The sequence below is a fragment of the Manacus candei genome, unplaced genomic scaffold (assembly GCF_025592945.1).
Source record: "Manacus candei isolate 608988 ecotype Guabito, Panama unplaced genomic scaffold, ASM2559294v1 h1tg000005l, whole genome shotgun sequence".
Classification (NCBI taxonomy): domain Eukaryota; kingdom Metazoa; phylum Chordata; class Aves; order Passeriformes; family Pipridae; genus Manacus; species Manacus candei.
The window spans coordinates 3,659,459-3,682,710 of NW_026138053.1; the positions used below are offsets into that span (position 1 = coordinate 3,659,459).

At 39.5% G+C, this 23,252-nt stretch overlaps 1 protein-coding gene across 5 annotated transcripts in view; it reads right to left on the minus strand.

Moving 5' to 3' along the window:
* Nucleotides 1-22,038, minus strand: part of SPATA6 (spermatogenesis associated 6) — a 43,608-nt gene extending 21,570 nt beyond the window's left edge. For 3 of the 5 annotated variants that reach the window (XM_051799813.1, XM_051799841.1, XM_051799851.1), the window contains exons 1-10: nt 21,864-22,037; nt 16,647-16,784; nt 15,081-15,129; nt 14,267-14,308; nt 12,802-12,926; nt 8,193-8,273; nt 5,787-6,065; nt 4,084-4,171; nt 2,374-2,414; nt 471-646 (exon numbers count right to left, since the gene is read on the minus strand). In XM_051799813.1, the coding sequence (XP_051655773.1) occupies nt 471-646; nt 2,374-2,414; nt 4,084-4,171; nt 5,787-6,065; nt 8,193-8,273; nt 12,802-12,926; nt 14,267-14,308; nt 15,081-15,129; nt 16,647-16,784; nt 21,864-21,911 (1,067 nt within the window). In that variant the 5' untranslated portion in view covers nt 21,912-22,037. Of the gene's footprint in view, nt 1-470; nt 647-2,373; nt 2,415-4,083; nt 4,172-5,786; nt 6,066-8,192; nt 8,274-12,801; nt 12,927-14,266; nt 14,309-15,080; nt 15,130-16,646; nt 16,785-21,863 lie in introns of all 5 variants that reach the window. The other 2 variants (XM_051799823.1, XM_051799833.1) reach the window with 2 other exon arrangements.
* Between the last annotated feature and the right edge of the window lie 1,214 nt (nt 22,039-23,252).

Sequence of the window (23,252 nt, forward strand, 5' to 3'; positions counted from 1 at the left end):
AGCTGCCCAAGCATGTTATGCACACTAGTCACACTCTGAGTATTTTACAGCCAACGAGTACGTGCTTACAAACACTAGTCCTAAGTCAGAAGGGAAAAAGGTTTCCAAGTACCTCCTGTAAAACCTACTTGACATGTATCTGTATTTACATTCCTCAGATTCTAATTGCCTCTGAAACACTGATGATTTGAGTATTCTCTGTTTCAGATGGACATTGGCAGCATGAAATCTGGGGTGTCACTGTTACAGAGATTTTCACTGCCACATTATTAGGATTGTAATCATTAGGCAGAGAGGTGATGGCAAACACAGCATCTGAGAAAAAGTCAAACAACATCATTATTGCAGATGATTTTTCAGTCCCTTCAGCCCACACACCTCCACACATGTAAACTATAGACATGCAAGTACTGTTATCATCTGTTCACATTAATAATTCCAGAATTTCATAAACAAAACCAGGTCATTACCTTTCCCTTAGAGAAGACCGATGCAGCACAGAACTGGGGGAATGCTCCTGAAATGCAGGAGGTGCTGAATGCTCTAATGAACCAGCAGAATGGGACTGTCTGTTGGGTGGACCTGAGAGCTCATCCTCATTGCAAACAACACAACCGTCCAAGTCTTTTCTACGAGCAGATTGTGCCTGAAAAATACCCCACCAAGCTAAAATTTATTATGAGTACCAAGAGGTACAGGTTTTGTGGTTTTATTTCTCAACTCAAAAGGTTAAAGGTTGTACATACACTCAGGAATATCTGTCTGCTGGCGAAAGAACAAGGACCCTCATTTCATACAAAGAGCCCTAGACTAAAGTAATCAACAAGTGTCAGAGGAATCTGTTGGTAACTAACACACCATCTTACAGCAAAGTCTACTGTAACAGCCCTTTTATCACCTTTTCTGACTGCAGAGTTTAAAGGTTTACCCTTTCCAAGAATCACAGATTCAGAATAATGCTTGAGAGTCTGAACAACTCAAATCTTAGACTCCTCCTCACTCTGAGATCTCTCACTCTTAAAGACTTTTTTTTTCTCAGAATTTGCTGTTCCTCGAGGGAAGACTCAGGCCCATCTACTCATCTTGTACTCACTCTTCACTATACTAGTTAAACCTTTCATAGTTCCTCTTAACCTGAAACACATCACTAAAATGTTGCCATGGATTATCCCCCTTTTCCCTGGCACGGGGACTTTTACAGAAGCACTTTCCCAAAGCTGAGGGAAAAAACCAAAACCAGATCAACAATAATAAGGTTATTCATTAGCTCTTTCCAGGCTGCAGGGCTTTTTTTCCTCAATTTTGGGAAACAGCTCCTCTAAAACAAAGCTATATTATATTTCTGTCAAGAGAAAGATACATTCTCTTCAAACCTGGTTTTGTGAGAATCACAAGTGATTGGTGGCATCAAGAACATGATGAATTAACCTGTAGCTCAGCTATCTTCTGCATTCTTCAATGACTGCTCCTACAATCTACTTTCCCACTGGATGGCAAAGGAGGTGGGGAGGGGCAGAGGGATGGGGGTGATAATGTGACCTTAAAATAAAAAAAGGAAGAGATATTTAGCATATTTAGTAGAAATTCTCTATTTTCTTTACTGTTTCTCATTTACAGCCATGGAACAATCCAGAAGTGGCACAATATATTAGACTCACATGGTACACAAAACTTGATAATCCTTGGTAATAAAAGTTTAGAGTCTGAAAGTGCATTTAACATATATCAAGGTTTATCCTTATAATTCCCCTTCTTTCCTCCTCCCTGTTATCACCAGTTTTCCCAGTCATTAGGAAATCTATTAGGGCATACATAATTAAATGCCTAAACCCACAATTTCTACAGGAACACAGGCAAAAAACAACTAAATGAGGATGTAAGGAATAAAGCCCACCAAAACCCAAAAGAACCTTGGCATTAATCTTCAGATCCTTTTAATACACAAAGAAGCTAAAATCTGAAAAAGAAAGGATGAAAAATAACACAACTGGCTTGCCAGTTCTACCAGTGCTACCTTTCCATACAATTCCAGAAGGAAAAATACTCTCAGAATGACTGGGAAGGCAAATGCAAAGTGCATTTAAAGACTCTTCTATGGCCTTGTTGCAAGCCTTAATGCCAAGGAAAACCAAGTTCTGTACCTGCAGGCATAAGCATCTTTACAGAGTCCTAAGTTTCCCTTTACTGTTTGTAAATAACCTATCAGCAGGCCTTAACTGGGTTAGACCAGTTTAAAATGTCCTTTTTCTTGCTTTTGATACTGAAATAGATAAAGTTTCAAAAATATCTATGCGAGACAATCCAAGAAGGATTAGGAAGCTCAGAGCTTCACAAAAAACCAATGTGTTACCAATAGCACTTCACAGTACTCACTTCAGTTTTCTTGGGTCTGTAGCTGCTGAGAAGAGAAGGATCTGGAGAAAGAAAAAAAGGTGCAGTCAGAAGAAATTAAAAAGAAATTTGAATGTCCTAAATTTTATGAAAAGCTTTTACAAGGCATCTTACCTTTCCTCCCAAACAGAACTAAAGCAATTTATTATTATTATTATTATACCCTGTGAAATTCTAAACAGTCTCCTCAGTATCTTTCAGGAAATCACCTTCTTTAGCTGAAAACCATGACTTCACATTTAATGGAATACAACGTTTATAATAATGAATCAGGGTATGCACCATTTTTTGCATAGACAGAAGTGGCACATTTTGTTATGCTACTCATTGCCTAAATCAATATTAAATCAAGCTCTACCATTCCCCAGAATTCTCATGTACATTACTCTACATTACTAATCCTCTCTGAACAAGTTTCCTTGTGACCAACTCTCCCTCCTCCTATCACCTCTGCATTCCTTCCCTCACCACTGACCCACAGACACGAGTATGAAGCCCAGGGAAACTTACACTGGGAAACTCTTAGGTCCATACTGGGTTAGGATTTTTCACCAGTGTCAATATGCACCTCAGCCCTGGGGGACTGACATTAAATTGTGTCTGCCTTCTTGATCTGCTATATCAGTTTGTGCTGAACAACCCTCACACCGTGATCCAGGAAAAACAAAAAAGGACCAAACTCTACTGTCTGTTAAGATTTCTAATCCCAGGAATCTGGTTTTTTTCAGAAGTTACAGATAAGCCTCAAGACACAGGCAAGTGACCAGTAAATCCTCTGGATATTGAGGTAGATTTCAGCCTCCTAACTACTGGCCAGAAACCACCAACTCAGTTTGTAAGTATGCAGTGGTATCAGATGATAATAGGTCTGTTACATTACCCAGAGATCACAGACTGGTGAGCCTGTTCCCAAAGGGAATGTGAAACCTTTACAATTCAGCACCCAGTGCTATGACACACAACAAATGTAAAATAACCTGCTCATAATGATTTGATGTAAACAATTTATAATTAGTGAGGAAATGCAATAAAAATGAGGCAGAGCAAACATAAACAAATACTGATGAGACTCATTAAAATTCTCAAATTGTCAGACACGTGCAATAAAATCAAGTTTTAAGGCACTTCCTTAAATTTCTGGTCCCACACTTTTTATTAAACCCTCACTTACTGTTACCAAAGAATGCTGAAACAGATATTGGAGCACGTCCTGGATGCTCATTAATAATGGTAAGTCACTGATCTCACTACTCACAAATACTGCTGAAATAAACAGTATTCATTTTTGAAGAAACAGAGCCCTTGAACTTCAAAATAATCAGCACTCCAAGCCTGGTCAACACACCCACAAACCGTGGTGCTGATTTGCTGCACTATCCACTCAACAAAACAAGTGGAGTGAAACAGAGCACTCGCCTGTTTGGTTTTGGTATTCTCTACTCCTGTTTTCACATCATGTAGAACTATGTTCCAAGTTTCAGGAGGTAAAGGATTATTCAAGGGCACCCTTGGAAGCAGTAGTTTATTCACTATTTTTCCTATTCCCAGGAAGAACTAACAGTTTTTTGTCCATTACAGACTGACTTTTTTATAATAAATAAAATCCCCACATTATGACAAACCCCACCCAAACAAAATAACCTACTGCAGAAATCAAAAGCACTAGTGAGATCTATAGTAGGAAATACTGACCATGGTCTGCCTTGGCCCAGGATCCCGCTGCGCTTTCTCGCATGGAACACCAGGTATGAAGTTTAACACCAGGACTTCTTTGTTCAACCTGAAGCAAAAACACTGTTAAAATACTCAGTATCAAATGTATCAATTCCTATTTTTTCTGGTTTTGTTCATAAGATCACATCTAGTACTTTCTAAAATATTTTACTCTTCTTTAAGTACTATTTAAAACTATTTTCATAACACTTTGCTAGTGTGTATTATTAGCATTACTGTTCATAAAACAAAACAGTTCTAGAATGGTCTAGAAAACTCTGAATATCCTATTATCCAAAAAAAAAAGAAAATGCAGATAGTTTATCCTTCATCTGTAATGTCTGCAGTCTTTTTAAACAATTCTTGGTGTCTCATATTTATTCTAAACAGCTCAGATCTCACCAAGACAGATCTGAATCTCTTCCTAATTAAAAAAGTTACATTTGACATAATCCAATTTTAATCTTCATGTAACACAAAGTCTCCAGGCCAAAAGAGTCCTCAACAGTAAAGATGCCCTAAAAAGAGCATTCTCAGTCTAGAAAGGCCATGGCAATCGGGATATGCTAAATTAACAGAGAAGCTTTTTCATTTTTTATACAAACATAGCCAAGCATTGAAAATCAATAATCAGTGTTAACGATGCTATAATTAAACTGTGAACTTCAGCTACAGACCAAAAACCAGAAGAATTGAATAAAAGGAGTCGAAAGAAAAATATCTGAGAGAAAGAAACAGTTGATTAATAAATGACTAATGACTTATTAAGGCTATTCTGAATTTCTAAAAGGTACCTATAAGTAGAATAAAACTCGGAAAAGAATTCTGAAATTTGACAAGATATTATTAATTAATTTGTACAGATACTGAAAAAAAAATTAAGTGAGAAGCAAACAAATTAAACACTAGATTATCTCACTGCCTGGGACAATGTCCAAAACTGTAGACAAATCATAATGTCATAGCACAGGATAAGAACAACCCCATTTATGCCCCTACACGTTCAAAGTGGTTTACTAAAACCAAAGGATTGTTGCAATCAGAAGAAAAATTAAGAGGGGAAAAGAATAAATAGAAGTATATAATCCTCCAAGTGGCTGGGAAATGTAGCCCCTTCATTGTAAACCTCTTACACACAATTTCTTTAAATAAGTCCCTAATATCAGAACAATTTTTCATGTATGGCAAAAAGTCCTTATGTTACGAACTATAAGTCAGAGTGTTCGAGATGTAGCTCTGAGCAAGGGAAGTGCTTCAAAGATCACAGGATGCCAACATTAAAAAAAAAAGTTGAAAGAGAGGAAGTGTAACTGTTCATAATGTGACTAGACACTCTTTCTTTAAAGTCTTATTCAGGAATTTTTAATACTAATATCAATTACTTCCAAGCTGAATTTATACACCTATTATCCTGTCTAGTGCGCTGGAAGAAAAGAAATGGGGCCTCAGAGAATTTAACCAAGATATTCATGAAAGAATTTGATCTTTGTCTGTTACTAAAGCGGATAAAAGAAATTTTATTTTAGTTAATTTTACATTTAAATCACTATGTGACAGACTGCTAAGGAGAGAAAAATTATTCATCTAAACTAAGAGCTGAATGAATTTTTGGAGCGGTATTTAGCGAAAGAACAATATTTGATCTGAGCTTAAGCTGGGAGCACTTTGGAGTGAATACAAACCCGTCTAACTACGAACGGAGGTTTATCGGTTTCTCTTCTGAACTCGTGAGGACCCAGGTTTAAATGGGCCAGGCGCTGCCTGGCTTCTTCTGAGAGCTCACACATCCGTCTCTTGGTGTACGGGGACGGAGAGCGTGATTTCGAAGCTATCGTGGGCTGCTCGTAGTTCTTTGATGCCAAGCTGTGCCTGCTTTTCTCGGGTGAGAGAGTGTTTTTCTTCAGCACCTTTGTGTGCAATTTTCCATTTGGGGTTGAACAATGTACCCCATTCAGACCAGCCTAAAGCGAAGAAGAGGAAATGATCTGATTTGACAGCGTTGTAGAACAAAGATCACTGAACGTAATGCAAACAAGGAACTAATAATTTAACAGAACTAGATGCCATGTCATCTGAAGTTCCCCTCACAGAACTATAATCAAACAGCAATTTAAAAAACAATATGTTTACTATTTTCTCTGAAACCAGAAGGTTAAAGCACACATTAGTACACGTTAGATGTTAAGGTTAAGTGATACTTACTCAATTAGCTTTCTTACACAGTTAGTGTACAAAGACTGTAAAAAATGAAATTGAATTTTGTCACAGGTGTATTTTACACAAACTTTACCTGGATTGGACATACACAGATTTGAAGCATATTTCCATCAGTTTAAACTTTTATTTTAACCTTTTAAAATTCTTACCATCTAAAATAACATATATAAATTAAAATAGAAGCCTATTTAACAGTTTAAATTATATCCATTTAGAGTTGCCAAAAAAAGTGTAATTACATTCTCTGAAATTCATATTTTCTTGGACCATGGTGAATTTTACTAGTTTCTTTAAAGAATTATAATCAAGAAGTAAAGTTTAGTCAAGAAAAATACTTTCCCCCCACCAAAAACTTTTAAGATCATCCTCCAAAGATCTTCCCAAATAACAGAATCATTAAAGATGGAAAAGACATCCAAGATCATCAAGTCCAACCTTAGAACAAATACCACCATTGTTGGCCATTAACCCTCTAGATTTTACAGCCCTTACCAGGCTACTTAATCAGCAGCACGTTTTAACTTTGAATACTGCAATATGGATAATCAGGCTTTTTGGTGAAATCTGGCCCAATTTCACAGGTTGTAAAAGATAAAAAATAATGGTATAGCAAGACTTTTGTTCCTGTTAGAACTTCTTTTTCAAGCTCAAGCTAGTAGGCATTAGTCTTAAATCTGCATGTTGCCTGTACTATTTCAGGAACCCAAAAAATAAAATGTCCAGCTTGCCTTCAGTTCTCTACACCTAACCATGAGTGAGGCTGAGGTTGTGTCTTTGTTTTGCATCAACACAGTTTGAATTTGACATCACACAGCCTGAACTACCACTTGTGCAGCTGACAGTGAGACAGAGGATGGAACTGGTCCACACAAACCGGACCTAATTCTTTGAGATTAATTTCAGTTTCATTAGAAGTAGGCTGTGCTGCTTCTGGCTTACAACAGCTGTGAAACTAAATCTTCACTACAACACAAGCAAATCTGATATGCTATTCATAACATATTAGACACTTTTAGGGACATTCTAAATTTTAAATCAAACTCTCTTATTCAAGTCACCTTCACAGAATCTGGTTTTCTGACAATGACAATATTCACTGATTTTTTTAATTCTTTTTCTGTCTCAATATATTTCATTTGCTAAATTTGGACTCATTAACAAATGCCACAAACAGGTCAAACTCACCTAAGTGTCTTTGCACGCAACATTTCCTAACAACCATTCCATTTTAATGATGCTGCACCATTTTTCAATAATATGGCAAAAAAAGAAGGATGTAAGAGTAACTGTACATGACAGCTTGTGCCAGGAAACCAAACCAAAATTCCAATCTGTGAGACCAGAGAAGAGTGCTTCTTCACCTTTAACTTCACTTGTTGCAGAAGCAGCATTTCCAGATTAAAACAGGTGATAGCCTTTTCAAAAAAAAATAAATCTTCATTTCCATGACCGTTAATAATATAGTTATGGAAAACAATTTAATTAATTGGTTTGGTTTTAATAACGTACCTTGTCTGACTTCACCTCATTTTCATTGTCCTTAATTTTAAGTGTCTGTAACAAATGGTGAGAAGCCATCTTCCCACCTACAAATACACCAGGGACTGACACTTCAGCTGATCACAGAACACAGCAGCTGATAATTGTTTCAGATTCAAGGAACTCTCAGCATTTACTGTCATGCACCAAACTCACTCTTTACTCATACTTGATTAAAAATTTAATCAAGTTGTCAAGCACCCATGATAACTGCTTTAACCACAACAGAAGAATGAGAAAAGTTTGAAGTGAGCAGCACATGCAAAAATTGGAAGCAAGGCTATCAATATTAAATCTGGAAATTAAATTGCAAACAATTAAATTATGCTAACCTGTATGTGACTCCTTCCTGAGCTTAACAGACTTTCTGCAATAAGGGAGATTGTAGAAAATCTCAGTTTTGGTGCAATTCCCTAGAAGAGAGACAATAATTGAACATCAAGCTCCAACTGAAGATAAATGGTATCAAAGAGGTAAATGTCACCTAATGTAACAAACTATTCCTAATTTTCAGACATTTCCTTTGTTAATTTCAGCCTTTAATAAAGATAATTAGAAAAGACAGAACAGCAATGGCAAATGTCAAGATGCTAACATTTGCATTTCTGACAATTCAATTACAGATGATTATACTTCTTTCGTACAACAATTAAGGTCTGACTTTTATTTCAATACATTTTTTTTATCAAAAGCATTTTTAAAGATTTTTCATGCCATGCTACATAGCATCAATAAAAATTTCAGTCATGCTCTAGGAGTTTCAACAATGCTAACTTTGTAAACTTATTTATGAATAGTCTCAGTTGTGCCACTTTTTTCTGTAAAAACATTTTGTTTAATTAGTCAATCACGCTGCAAATAACTATTCATTTGCAACAGCAGGACTAAGAATACCCTTCATTCTGTAATCATTAGAGCAGTCTGATTTCTGTGGATTGTCTCCCTTGGTCTGTAACCACGTTCCATCTCTTCTCAATCCCCTCTTGCCCATGTGGTAGCCCGACTTTGACCAGCTTGGAATCAGTGGGGTCCAACTGGGCCTCCTGGTCAATCACAGCACACACATACTCATGGCCAGCATTTACGTGGCCAGTTCCCTTTTTACGTGGCCAACAGTTTCTGTTCCACTCACCTTGTTTCACTGCAGCCATGGCTAGGAACATAATACCTCAAGGGCTCTATTTCTTGTTAAATTTAGATAGAATTGGGCAACGTATACAAAATTTACCGGGTGTGAACGGCAGGGATTACGACACACAGGCATTATTTCCCAAAACAGAGGCATTAAAAAAGGCATAAAAGAACTAAATGACACATATGCTATAAACGAGTGGGAATCATACATGTGCATGCTGCTCTGCAGAAGCAAAGAGAGAATCAAGTGCCCCTAGAAATTTCCACTCTGTCTTCTTTCAACATGGACAGAGTTTGCTGCCTGAGGCATCTGTGTGCATGGCATTTGTGCACATGAACACACGAAATCACTGAGATGTGAAAAGGAGCCGGTCTGTTTGTGGCACTGTCCCACATTCCTAAGAATTAGCAGGAACTCCATCAGTGAAGTCTATTGCTGAACCAAACTATCCTCCACCACCCGCCTAAGCACACACTGATTTCCCACCAGGGAATATGGTCCAGCCACAGGTTACATTATGGAAATCAAATGACAAAAATGCCAAGAAAGCTCAGTTATAGCAATTAACAGAGTCCAGGATTCAATCAAGTCAAGTTATGGCATATAAAAGAGGTTTTAAACTGATCATCTTTAATCAACTCATTTTTATCACTAATGAATTGTCAAGTGCTATCAACAATGTAAGAAAGGACACATCAGAATTAGAAAGTCTACTATAAAATGCAACAATAGAGCACCTACTGCTTTTACAGAGACTGAAAATGATTACAAAATTGTTAAATGCTCATAGCTAAAAAGAAAAAAAAAGCATAAATCCATGGTTTCTTCGAAGAAATAGTTTTTGGAGAGGGAATAAAGGATGGCACTTGCATACACAGGCATGGATATGCTGAAAGTAACTTACAAGTCAGAAGCTATCAGAGGAGTTCTGATTTCCACAGTTCCCAAACTCAAGATTGCTGAAGGATATTCAATATATGTATTTAAAGTATTATGTAAAGACTCTTGTATAGCCCCAAAGACACCTGGAAATGAAAATCCAGCCAGAAAGTTTTTGGGATCTATTCTTCTGCCTCTGGCTTAGTGATGTCTGCAGGCCTGAGCAGGCTTGCCAGTACTGCTGTACCAGTCATTTATCAGAAGTGATATGGGCATAACACTAATCTGATCATGGAAAAACTGAAGATATTTAGAAGAAGAAAAGTTCAAACCCATGTTTAATATTTGCATTTGAGTGTAAGGAGTGTAAGTACAACTCTGTAGCTTAAAAAAATATGTATGAATGTAACAGAAGGTCTTATACTGGCATGCTAATGAGAGATAGCATAACTAAAAAGAAACTGCTTTAAGTAACATGGCAAATACTGCATGAGGGTGGGGAATGGAGATAAGAACATCTGTAAGAAGTCACTACCACAGTCAAGGCATAAACATATTCTGAAAGGCAAGGGTTGCAGAGAAATACAGAAGAGCCAGCAAGAGCCTCAGCTGGGCAACACTGGACCAGGAGAGATAACTCGAGGCACGTCTTGTGTGCGTATTGAGTTTGTAAGCCTCATAAGACATTTAGCCAGAGACATTATCAGCCAAGTGCCAGATTTCTGGAGGAGTTCTGATCCTCTCAACTTGGGATTCCTTCCAACTGGCAGATTAGCAGTGTTAAGCAGACACTGCTTGTCGCTGCCTATCTGAACTCCACAACCGTAACCTCGCTGTTGCTACCTTTATTTTTCTAATAAAAGACAAATTTATGGGGAATCAAAGTGCCACTGAAGCACAGCTGCCAGTCAAAAATATTGAGCATCTCAGCTAGCTATAAATAACTTTTCATGTGGGAAGAACATGGCCTCACTAGCATAAGAATAATGTGAAGGTTCTCACGACCTTGTTTAACATTTCCCTTTTGCTTATCATTCACATTCAGTGCTTCGTGCCGACAAAGTTAGCAGGGGATACTTGCCAGTAAAGCTCAGGGAACACTGGAAGATGGAGGCATTGGAGACTACATTTCTACTGGAGGTAAAACTCCTCTCACAGTTATCCCATATAGCAAGTAAGGAGAGAAACAAATTCCTTTTGGGAGCCTCCCTCCAACGCCATCAAACACAGCTTCTGCATTATTCCCAAAAAGGGAGTCATTATGCCAAAATCCTTCCTCAAACTGTACTTACTGCAATGGAGATGGAATGGAGCAACAGGTGCTTCTGCAGTCCCTGTTCCAGTGCAGAGATGGATTTAATTTATGCTGCTCCCAAGGACATGGAAGTACATTCGTGTCTTACATCAACCTTTTAAAGCTACTACAGTGCCATCATTCAGCTACATATCCAAATCACTCTGATCACATCCTCTCAAAGCTCACAAACCATGGTACCTTCTCTTTATTGGAAAATACATAACCTTTGTGCTAAAGAACTTAGTCTCTCAAAAAAACCCCTCAAACTTCTCTAGTGGCTCTGCTTCTACAGAGACTAATTGCATCGTGTTCACAAAAAATCTAAAAGCATTTAGCTAATACCACCTCATTTATCACTACCTCCCTCTTATTTCTCAACACCAGGAAAGTACCTATTCTATAAGCAGCATCAAAGCAAAACAGTTCCACTGCATCTCCCGAGCCACCACTACCATGTGTAGGATGAGCCATCTCAAGGAGGTGCTGTGGCCAAAAAATAATGGCTGTTTTTGCAGGGGCTGCAGAATCATACGTTTTGTAGCACAAAAATCACAGTTTTAATGCATTCAAATGTAACACAGCATTAGACACCAAATTAGCACTTTTAATTGCAAGTGACTGGGCAGTTTCCAGGCTGCCCTTGCAAGGGAAAGATTACACCAGCTAAAAGATACCAGTGACCTTTAATCAGCATTTCCCTCCTGCCATGTGCTTTTAGCCTAATCATAACAGACAGGACAACTGAGTCCCTATCTTCCCAATCCAAATGTCCTGCCAATCCATTAGTAAAACTTAACCAAAAGAGACCACACAAAAACAAATCCCCAAACACACCATCACCACCATCATTAATGAGCCTTCCTGAGTTATTCTGCTGACACTTAAGATTCAACAGCCAAAATTTATGAAAGGGCAGTGTGAGATGAATTCATTTTCATTTAATAGGTACTTGAGTGAGTCCTTATCTCCAGAAAATTAACATTAATTCATTGCACTCATTCTGCCAATTATCTGTTGTTTATCATAGCTTTTTTGAAACTGTAGAAAAAGCAAGTTACTAAATGAGTGTGAATGACCTGAACAGACCTCAACAAACAGGTTTGGGAACATAAAAGCAATTATGCAGCATTGAGCTAAATTTCAGTAACTTGCTATTTTATTGGTAACCTTGCACTTCAGGGAGGTCCACGGGTCAGATGGGATAGCACTGTAAATTTGTAGTGACTGTCATACTCCAAAACAGTTCCAAAATGGTCTGAAAAATGCTACAGAGACTGAGGAGGAGGGTTATGTGGTTTATCTGTTGAGAATCATGCAGTCTACATGACATCTCCCTCTTCTCCTGCATCCCTTCACCACTCCAGCTGCACCACAGATTAAACTGAATGGAGACATGTCATGGTGCCACACTGTAAACCAAGTGGAAACTTACTTTTTCACATTAAATAATTCCTTGAAGCATTTTGAGAAAAGATTATACTTTCACCAAAGTTCAGCCGTGGATTTGTACATTCAACACCTAAAATGGCAAAACCTGTCAGAAGTAATCGCTTTTCATTTGAAGCAGTTCAAGGGGTTTCTTCAGAGAAACAGACTGTGTCATAAATACAATCCACAGACATTCACTCACTGTAAAAGAAGAGGACCTCTTCATTAAAATCTCACGCTCTAAACCACGGTGCCCACGGGTAAGCTTAGGGTCAGGGAACAGGAAATCTCTTGTATTTTCTTCATACGTAGCTAGAATTCTTCCTACTAAAAAGAAAATAATATATACTTTAATTGGAAAATAGACAAAGCCGTATAGCATAGACACCGCACACAGAGCCACGCTGAAACCAGGATAAATTTTGCTCTTTACAAACTTTCAGCATGGCTCCAAAACTCCTATCACACCAGGAAATAACCTCATCAAGTTAAATCAGCAGCAGAAACGCGCAGAATCTACTAGGAAACTATGTTTTGGTGTTATTGTAAAAAAAAACTAAAGAAGATTGTGTTTGTTTTATAAGAGATATATGAGAAGTTTTCTCTAGGCAACTCTTCAGTAGTTTCTTCTTTCTTTCCTTTCCATGCCACAGAAGAAACCAGTATTTTTTTAATGGCAACCAATCCCTTATGAAATACTGTATCATTCCACATCACAGTAGTGGCAAGAAAGTAACACAAGCAACATCAAAATAACTACCCCAAGATTTTGTCAATATCCTGGTTTGCTACTTTAAAAAAATAAATATATTTTGTTTAGAGGGAAAGCCTTGAATTTATATTCTAAAAAAATTTAACTTGTGCTATTGCAGCCATCTTGTTGAAGTGTATCACACCTATCTCTGACCCCTGAAAATAAATTCCTTATGCAAGATCTTTTACACTCCCATATAAAAAAAATAAAAATAATCCCCATTCAGTGCATTTCTTCAAGTAAACAGTCTGGCGAGTCACCTGAGAGAAGCGATTGTTTCCTTGAAAGTACTAAGGACAAGTGACTGAGAGTGCTTTTAATACCACAGTTTCCAAATGAGTCCTCTTTAAAACTTGACTTTATTTCCAATAAAATGCAGATTTACATTATTCATGGGAACACTTGAATTTCATTAAAATAGATTTTTATAATCACACAAACCAATAACAGAAGTATGACAAATCGCTATTTATTATCTTCAGATATCCCAAGAGACCTGTAATACTTATAGTGAGGATAAGAGTTTTCCCAATGGTCACCATTAAAATGGAAGAAAAAAAATGTCATTCTGAGAACAAGATTATGCACTCTGAAATTTCACAGAAAGCCTCTTTGCAAGTGAATTGTGATGTAGTTAATAAGTATGCACTGGATGATTTCCGTTTATTTTCCGTTTTTAAAATATTATCACTTTCCTAAGTCTGACTACGGTACATTTCAATATTCAGTTATTATTCTCTTTCAAGAATGAGATCCTCTTGATCTATTAACATTTTATATTCAGAGGACTACTTGTTGAAGAGTTTTCTATGTTGTTTGTGTGTTGGAAAAAGTGATTGTGCTGTAATGGGCAATGTCCTCATGGAAATTCACCTATTAAACTGCATAATTTATGAAGAGACTGATACAATACCTGGAGGAACGAGCTGTATTAGTTCAAGTACTGCTGTGTCAACTAGAAGGGAAAAAAGTTTTTTCATGAGTTAAAAAAAACCCAACCCAAACCTAAAAGGAAAAGTAATTCTCGTAGTCAAAGCCCAAAAAACCCAGATCCCTGATTTAAGCTTCACAGCACTGTATACATTGCTGTACTACTTCCATCACACCAACAATAACAGAAAATTAAAAGCAGCTTGGATAAAATCAGAGATGAACACAATGGCATTAGCAGCATACAAATGACAACTCTAACTTGACTTAGAACTTGGTAAGTTCTATCTGCTGCCAGGTTTGTCCTCTTTTAAAGATTATGTAAGCTTTGCCCACTTTTCAGATAACTCTCAGTATGAAGGTGCATATTCCTGGAGTTTGAATTCAGGGTCAGTGTTTTCTCACTACAATTCATTATACTCCACATGTGGCAAGACATAATTTTCTGATGAATGAATAATGAAATGAATAATTTTTCAAAAATTGGAGGTTTATGCTTATATAATTTGAAAACTAATCAAACAAATAACTATAAAAAGGAACGAATTACCTATTTGGATAACCAGCTGAATTTCCAATCAATTATGACTTTTTACCCTCTCCCTGTTCTAAAGCATGTAGCACACATTTCTAGAGGCATTTTGTTAGACAACAAAGTGCTTACCCACTAGCTATTCAGAGAGCAGGCTCCTGATAGAAAAACTACCACATACTTTAAACCTCCCAAAAGCCTTTAGAGCCCACACATGCATGACATTAATGGATATAACATAGTATACATAAAAAGCAGAACCTACATTCCAGTAACTTCACAAGGTCTCCAGGATCAACTGTATTAGCAAATTCCTGAAAAAGAAATTAATAAATAATAACAATGGCACAGTCAAAATAATTAGATGGACTTCTGGGGAAAGAGAAGGAAAAAAAAACCCCAAAATCAATATTCTTCCTTGTCAAGATGGTTCTCAAGAGCCCTATCCCTACTGGAAAAATAAAGGATACTGCAATTATCATTTGGAACATGATCAAATTCATTGAAAGCCAGCAATTGTCGTTATATGCTTTCCAACCATTAGGAGTTACCTCTCCATATTTAAATTATGAGGTATTGTAAAGAGTTGAAGACGTAGTGGTAAGTATTGTCTAAGAAAATTTCAAGAGAAAAAGATGAATTGCTTAAAGTACTACAATTCTGATAGATGAATAATATATTCTTTAATTTATTGGTAATGCTTTAAGCTTAATTTTCATGGAAGTGACTCTTCATGTACAGGCTCCTGTTCAGGTTTTTTTTTTTTTAACCTGAATCTCACATGAATAGATGGAAAGGAATAGGGAAAGATGTTGCACTGGATATTCAGCAGGTAATAGATTTCCCCCTAATTCTGTATAAAAGTCTCAGCAGAGTGGTGTAAATCACACTGCTATTCAAGGTACTAAACATTAAAAAACAAAAAGTACTGGTGCTCCACAAGTATCTAGACCTAATCAATAGCTATTTGTAAGAAGACAGATATTACTGTCAGCTTTCTTGTCCATCTTCTTTCGTAAGTAGATGGTGTCTTGGAGGTTCCCTAAATTACACTGAAAACAGTATTCAGTACATTTCCCTCAAGTAGTTTGTGGTATGTCTGCCTTTAAAGAATGATGGTTTTTCTTACTCTTCAGTAGCCAGTGGAATTATCACTGTTTGTTTCTTACCCACTTCACCAGAGCATCACTGATGTTTACTCAGCCTGGTTTTCAAAGTGCTGGGGGATGCTTAAAGGAAAAGAACTAGAGAGGGTAAAGTATTATTATTCATAGGTAGTCAAGAAGTCAGATCATATCTGTGAGATACTGTGTTTCATTACCCCTGTGGTACTAATAATGAAGCTAGTAGGGACTCAAATATGTGATAAACAACTATAAATTATAGGGCCAGAGTACCAATCTGGGAATTCTGGTGACAAACCATGAAAAAAGTATCTCAAAGGGAGTAAGATGTCACCAAAAAGGCTTGAGCTGCTATTCTATCCTTCTACTAAATTGAGTCTCCTATATTATATGGTCTTTGTTCTTCACTTTGCCATAATTTTTAGAACAACAACATGCAGTTCCTTCCAAACTAGCAAAATAGATGCTGAGAAAGGACAGTTCACAAAAGAAGGAACAAACACCTAAGAAGTCTCATCATACATTATAATCTTTAGTATGCATGTGGATAATACAGGCACACATCTCCTTTGTGCTGAAGGGAAGCAGCAGTTAAAATACTGTGCCATCCTCAGTATGATTGCTTGAGTTCATGGGTTTTGCAGATGGTTTTCGTGGAATTTGGGATGGGGTTTATTTGAGCTGTACTAGCTCTTGACATATCTTACCTTTTCAAATACTAGTTTTTCTTGAAAGAAGAGTGGAAACACCGCAGGGACACACTGAGTTTTTTTACACTGCCCAAGTACAAAGACACTGAGATAAAGTTCCTCTTTGTCTTTCAGCAGCACTCCAGGACAAGTTATCTGTAAGAGTAACACACTCATTAAACAAACTGAACTTCAGATAAAGAAGTAATGGCTGTTTTCAAGATAAAAATGAAACAGTCAGGACTGAAATGGTTGATATCTAAGAGTCAGATTATAACAGACTAGAGTGAAAAAATTTCTTCTCTAAAGCAATTTGATTTGTACAGAATGATCAGGAAAAATAGTCACCATTTTAAAATAACCACGACCAAATTCATCTTGCTTAAGTAAACACACTCCATTGTCTTCAACCAAAACTGAAACCTAATAGCCAGGTTAATACAGTTAAAGGCATGCACTGACTATGTGAGAGAGAATCATCTTCTATATGAAGAGTCATGTAGAATGAAGTCTATGTCATGCCAACACACAAAACCCCATCCAAACTTTAGCCTAACTACAGAATGAAGCTGGTAAATGTACATGCTTAGATATCCATACTCTGTCTAGCCACCAGAAAGGGTAAGTTTATGTGCAAATGCTATAATAACTTTGTGTTCTAATATGTAAACAAGAAAAAGCAATTGTTGTTCCATTACTACCAGACATACGATTTCTCTGGGAAGTCTGGCCATCTTTGAGGGTACTCAAGGCAGGAAGGCTTCTCATTATCTGCCAGATATTGCCACTAATCTCTCAACTTTCTCTGCACAATTCTTATTCTTTAAGTAAGAAGTTGGTATGTTTCTAAAGCTCTGATGAACACCACACATTTTTTCTTATGCTCTAATTGCAAGGATGTACACAACTCATTGCAAAACTATTTGCTATTTTCTCCAAGCAGTGTGGCTTCATTCTATCACCCAGCCCAAAGAACTGACACCTTTCACTTCAGGTCTCCTGCTCGATTTTTGTCTCAGTACTAGAAATATGAGGTAGTCTCTTCCAACATAAGGTTGCTGGAGAAAGTGTTCAGACTTTCAATTGTCAGGTAGGAAGACAAAGGAGGAGAGTGACAGGAATTAAAATAAGTGGTTTGGTTACAGTCTCCTACTCCCAAATGAACGTTTTACTTGAGAAATTCTAACTGGATTTAAAAGAACACCATATGAACAGCAGAAAAACAGCCTCAGGTAAAAGAAATAATAGAAAATAATGTGTGATAAATTATTAACTAAAAGAATTGGGTTTCTACTAATAAATATCCAAGGAGGAAAAAAGAGGTTTCCTCTCTGTGTAAATGAGGGCTTCAAATCTGCAAGAAAAGTGCCAGAATAATACATAACCCAATTGAAACAGCCTGTCAAGCATTAAACAGCTTGTATGACACTCAAGCAGTTGCAACTGTGAATAGGAGTGAGAGAGACAGATTTCATTCATACAAGGCAAGATGCCCCCAAACTCCATACTACAAGTCATAGTAGCTTTAGTTCTCACTTTTCTCCTCCACATTTCTGTAGAACTTATAAACACTTTTAGTGGAGTTTTGTGCCTTTCACCTCAGAGAAGGCAACCAATATTTGCCAATTTGTTGAGGTGAAAAGTGAGAGATTTGAAGATGTTGGAGAGGGCAAAGCTGCAAACAACAGGTGCCATTTTCTCCTTGCTACCCTGTAAAAGAAAACAAATTCTTAAAAATGAGCATGTGGGCCCATATAGCACATGTGGAAACCTGTGATTCTAATGCCCTGGAGATAAACTGCACAGTTCATTGCCTGGGTTGGAACAGCACCAAATCTGCATGTCCACGTAACTTTAAACCAGCTCCAAAAAGAGTGACACGTGTATATCTGCAGTTGGTGACACCTATTCTGTTATATGCGGTGCACGGAGCAGTGTAACTCTTGGGAGACAAACTGAAGCTCTTATCTGACTGCAAACTATTCAGGCAGGATGAGAGACTATTTTAAAGACTGTAATAGTATTATCCATGGATCAGCTAAGGAAGAAGGATATCAATGCTGCAATTAACTGACCTTACAAGCAACCCGGAGGACTATGAGAACTGTCTAGGACAGCATTATCCTGGACTTCTCTGCTGGAAGTTCCCAGGATGATGGAAAATGTGTACCAGCCCTATTGCTGGGACATCACAAACAGCCATAAAGAACTCACTGAATTATTCTCATGGAAAGGAACAGAATTCTATCGATCCACAACCCTCTGTGTCATTTATTACACGCAGTCCTAAAACTGTAGCTGCAGACATGACCAATGAATAAGGTAGGCCTGGAAAAATCCCTTTAATTGCCCATTATCATCAAAACAAGAAGAGTTATCTATGAAGGGCAATGGACAGTATTGGCTTCTGCTGAGTGTAAGCTTCCAGACACAACAGCATTTTGGACTCAAGAATTGCAAAAATAATCCTCTCAGTGTGAAGAAATTCCATTTTAGTCTTCTTATCTGGCAATAATTCACAATTCTATTAATTTATCTTTATGCTTAAAGATTTACCTACCTTCACTGCCACATTTGCGAATTCTCCATGTAGCCATGACACTAAGAATAATGTGAATTTCTTTCTGTTGTTACATGAACAATCTAAATGCCGGCAGCAAAGGTAGACACTAAAGTTAGTCTCAAAACCACAAATAATAATGAAATCTCATTCTGAGCAATGATAAATTATTCAATTTCAATTAATGGCACGATAAACCAAACAAAAACCCCCCTTTAGTTTTTAAGTTAGGTTTTCCATTTCAGAAGAGCAGCCTCTCAGAAAAGAAGAAAACTAGCAGTGAGATAAACCAAAGAGCTGGTGGACTCAGATCAGAGGTGGTCTTGGAATTTCATTAAGTCAAAAGGAGCACAACCCATCTGTATCCTAAAGCAAGGGAAAAACAAGGAGGACAGAACTTCTGACACAAGTGGATAGGTTTTAAAGAACATCGAGGAATATGCAGAGCACTGTAAAAGAACAGGAAAATGGATGAGAAATCTGGACAAGACTTAGGTCACAAATAAAGCGAAAATGGAGGAAATCAATGGATGTAGTGTAAATCAACCAAAATGTGAAAACTAACAAATCTATGTCCCAAACACAATGGAATATTTTGCCTTGGTTTTAATGATATTTAACACAGGAGTAAAAAGAAAACTTAAAGAATTAAATGATGAAAACGGAAGTCACCCACTACGTACTAGGCCTGGCCCAGAAGCCACAGAGATGCAGAATCATATTCAGCCCAGGTTGTGAAAGAATGTTATTTTATTTCCTGGATCTATACATAACTGAAACCTATGTAATAAAAACAGGAGTGGTACCATCTGCTGAAAAATAATAAACTCAAGGCCCATATGAGGCAGAGAGATCTGAAAGATTATGACCCCATCAACCAGAATATTTAAATGTGCAAAAGTAAAAAATAAAGACATGGAGGAAAAATAAAGACATAACTAGAAGAAAGCCCAGCAGTGCACTTTCCATAAAAACAGATCAATCAAGCAAAACCCTACATTTTCTTAAAAGTCTAGTTTCTGAATAAAGGATATCATCTAATGCCACATGAGAAATTATTACTTATGATGCAAAAGATAGGACTTAGTATCAAAGGTGGTACAGAACTGGCCAAAGGACAGCATCAATAATGTGCAAAAACTGGGAGGCATCAAGCTGAGGTTACTATTAAAAATTCCTCTCTATGTACTCGGATTCATGTCTTTTAACATTTTTAATGACCCTGACTAATATTAAGGCATATACAATGAATCTTGAACTCTTTTTCCCTACTTCACCTAAGGCAACAGCAAGACCCCATTTGGAATGCAGACTTCCATTCTGATCCTGATCTATGCAAATTCAAAGTGGAAGAGTAGTTCCCATCCCTAAGATGGTGAGAAGACTGGTGAGTCCGTCCCACAAAATACTACCGAAAGAACCAGGTCTACTTAGCTGTTCGGAAATGAAAGAATTGCTGCCCAAAGAATACACTGAGAGCAACCATGGAAGACTAAAAATTATTTAAGTGAAGGGCCAGTGTTGACATTTGTGTGAGAGTAGTCCCTTTCCACCCTTATTTGCAGCCTTGAGAGCAGGGTAAATAACAAACACCCCACAAATCAAGAAGCCTGACCCTGAGGAAATGTCTCCCCTGTACTCTCTCCTGGCACAAAAATAGTTCAGAGCAGTAGGAACAGAAAAGGAAAGCACATCTGGTCCTTTCCAGGAGCCAAGCAGACCTTGGCATTATGGAGACAAACATCAGCTGTTGAGAGAGCAGAACAACACTATGAGAGTGACACCCTCACTATCCATGAGTGGAAACCACAGCTCAGCTCCAGAGCAGCCATTCAAGTTTGGGGACAAAAGGCAGCTAAGCAACCAGGAACCCCCTGGTCAAGTTCCCAGCATATACTTCCTGGACCTGCATTTGAATTTTGTGGATGGAACCTTGGGTTTTCCTCTCAGCAGCAATATTCTGGCAGCACTTGTCCCGTGAGGAAGCCAAACCTCCGGATTACAGTGACCAGGGCGCACGAAGCCATCAACTCCAGGGTAACAGCGTACCACACTTCTTAAAAGTTATCAGAATGAGAGCTTCTTATTTTGTACTCCCAACCCGGATATAAGCAGAAAACTTTGTGAAGTGCAGAAGGCACAGTCCTAATAAGATTAACGTGAAAACCTTCCACTCTCACACCTACCGACCTGACCCCCTCCGTGTAACACCCAGGGCTGCCCAGTGCCACATGCTGCCCCTCGCAGGGGTGCACTTCCAAAGCACAAATGCTCCTTCCCGGGATTTCTTTTGCTCCGTTTTTTTTTTTTTTTCAAGCGTGCTTTTCCCACACCGCCCAGCTTCCCACGAATGAGCGTCTCTTAAAAAAACCCAACTTTTCCACAAGAAAATGAGAACTGTGGAGGGGGCACGGCCGCTGCCAACACCGGGGGGGGGCACAGGGGCCGGCTGTCGGGGGATGCACACACCGAAGGGCTGCAGTGACACACGGAGGGCGGCCCCCGCTCGCCAGCACGGCCCGGAACAGCCGCCCTTAAGCCCCCTCGGGCCGGCAGAGCGGGGCGGCAGCCGGGACAGGAAAGCGGGGCGGGAAGCGGCGCCGGAAGAGCAAAGCGCGGCTTGTCCTCCCGCCGAGCCCGGCCGAGGGCGGCGGGGGCGCGGCCCAGGCACTCACCGAGCGCAGCTCCAGCCGCAGGACACAGCGCAGCGCTTTCCGCGGCATGGGCGGGCGGGCGGGCGGCGGGGCCCGCCGGGCCCGGGCCGCTGGGGCTCGGCCGACGCCGTTGTCACGGCAACCGGGGCGCGTCCGGCCCGCGGGCACCGCTCCGCCCTGCGCCCGGATCCCGCTCCGCCCTCCCCGGGGGCGCCTTCGCCTCCTTCCCGCACCGCCCTCCTTCCCGCACCGCCCTCCTTCCCGCACCGCCCTCCTTCCCGCACCGCCCTCCTTCCCGCACCGCCCTCCTTCCCGCACCTCCCTCCTTCCCGCACCGCCCCTCGCCGCCGCCGTCGCTTCCGCCGTGCCGGGCGCGGTGGGGCAGGCGCCTCTGCACACACCTTGCCCGCAGTGCCGGGCTCCGTCCTGTCCCCGTCCCCTCCCAGCCGTGTAGCCCCTCGGTACACAGACAGGGCCTCCTGCCTTCGCAAGAATCACGGAATCAGTTTGTTTGGAAAAGACCTCTTTGAATTCGCCGAGTCCAACCTATGACCGAGCACCACCATGTCAACCAGACCGTGGCACTCAGTGCCACGTCCAGTCTTTCCTTAAACACCTCCTGGGAGAGTGATTCCCCCACCTCCCTGGGCAGCCCATTCCGATGTTTAATCACCTTTTCTGGGAAGAAATTTCTCCGAATGTTCAATCTAAACCTCCCCTTGTGCAGTTTAAGAGTATATCCTACCATCCTGTCGCTAATCCTGTCCCTCTTCCCTACTCATCCCACAATCTCCTCGGGTGCTCCTGCCTGCTCCATCCCTTCCCCTCGCAGGCGGGCCCATGCTGGGACTGTGGTGCTGATGGGGAACTGCTGGGGTGTATCGAAAGCATAGGTAATAGATAAAATATAATTTCCAGTTTCTCTGCCTTCTGAAGGGCCAGGCAGTGACAGTGATGGGTGCTGTGTTGGGTGATGGAGAGCTGGTGTGAAAGCCGAAGCATCCAGCATGGGGCAGGGCACCAGACAGGTCACAGACGAGGACGGTGCTGCCGTGGAGCATCCAGGAGGAGTGTGAAGCTCGGGATGTGTCAGATCCATCCAGCTTCTTGGGCCTCCTGCAGAAAGGAGACAAGAGAGCCTTCCCATCAACAAAGGGGTCACAACCAAGTTTTGTACAGCTCTAGGGCTGAATAGCTAAAAAGCACTAAACTGCCACGTTGTCATGTTTTCTTTATTTCTTTTTTATTTCTTTTTTTTTTATTATTTTTTCTTCTTGTAACACAATTCACCTGCATCCTGTTGTAGGAATCTGGGCCCTTTTGACTCGAGTATCCTGTTTTAATGTCCTCTGTGGGTGAGACATGGTGCACGTGGTATATTCTGACTGGTCCCATGTTCAGAGACTTGTC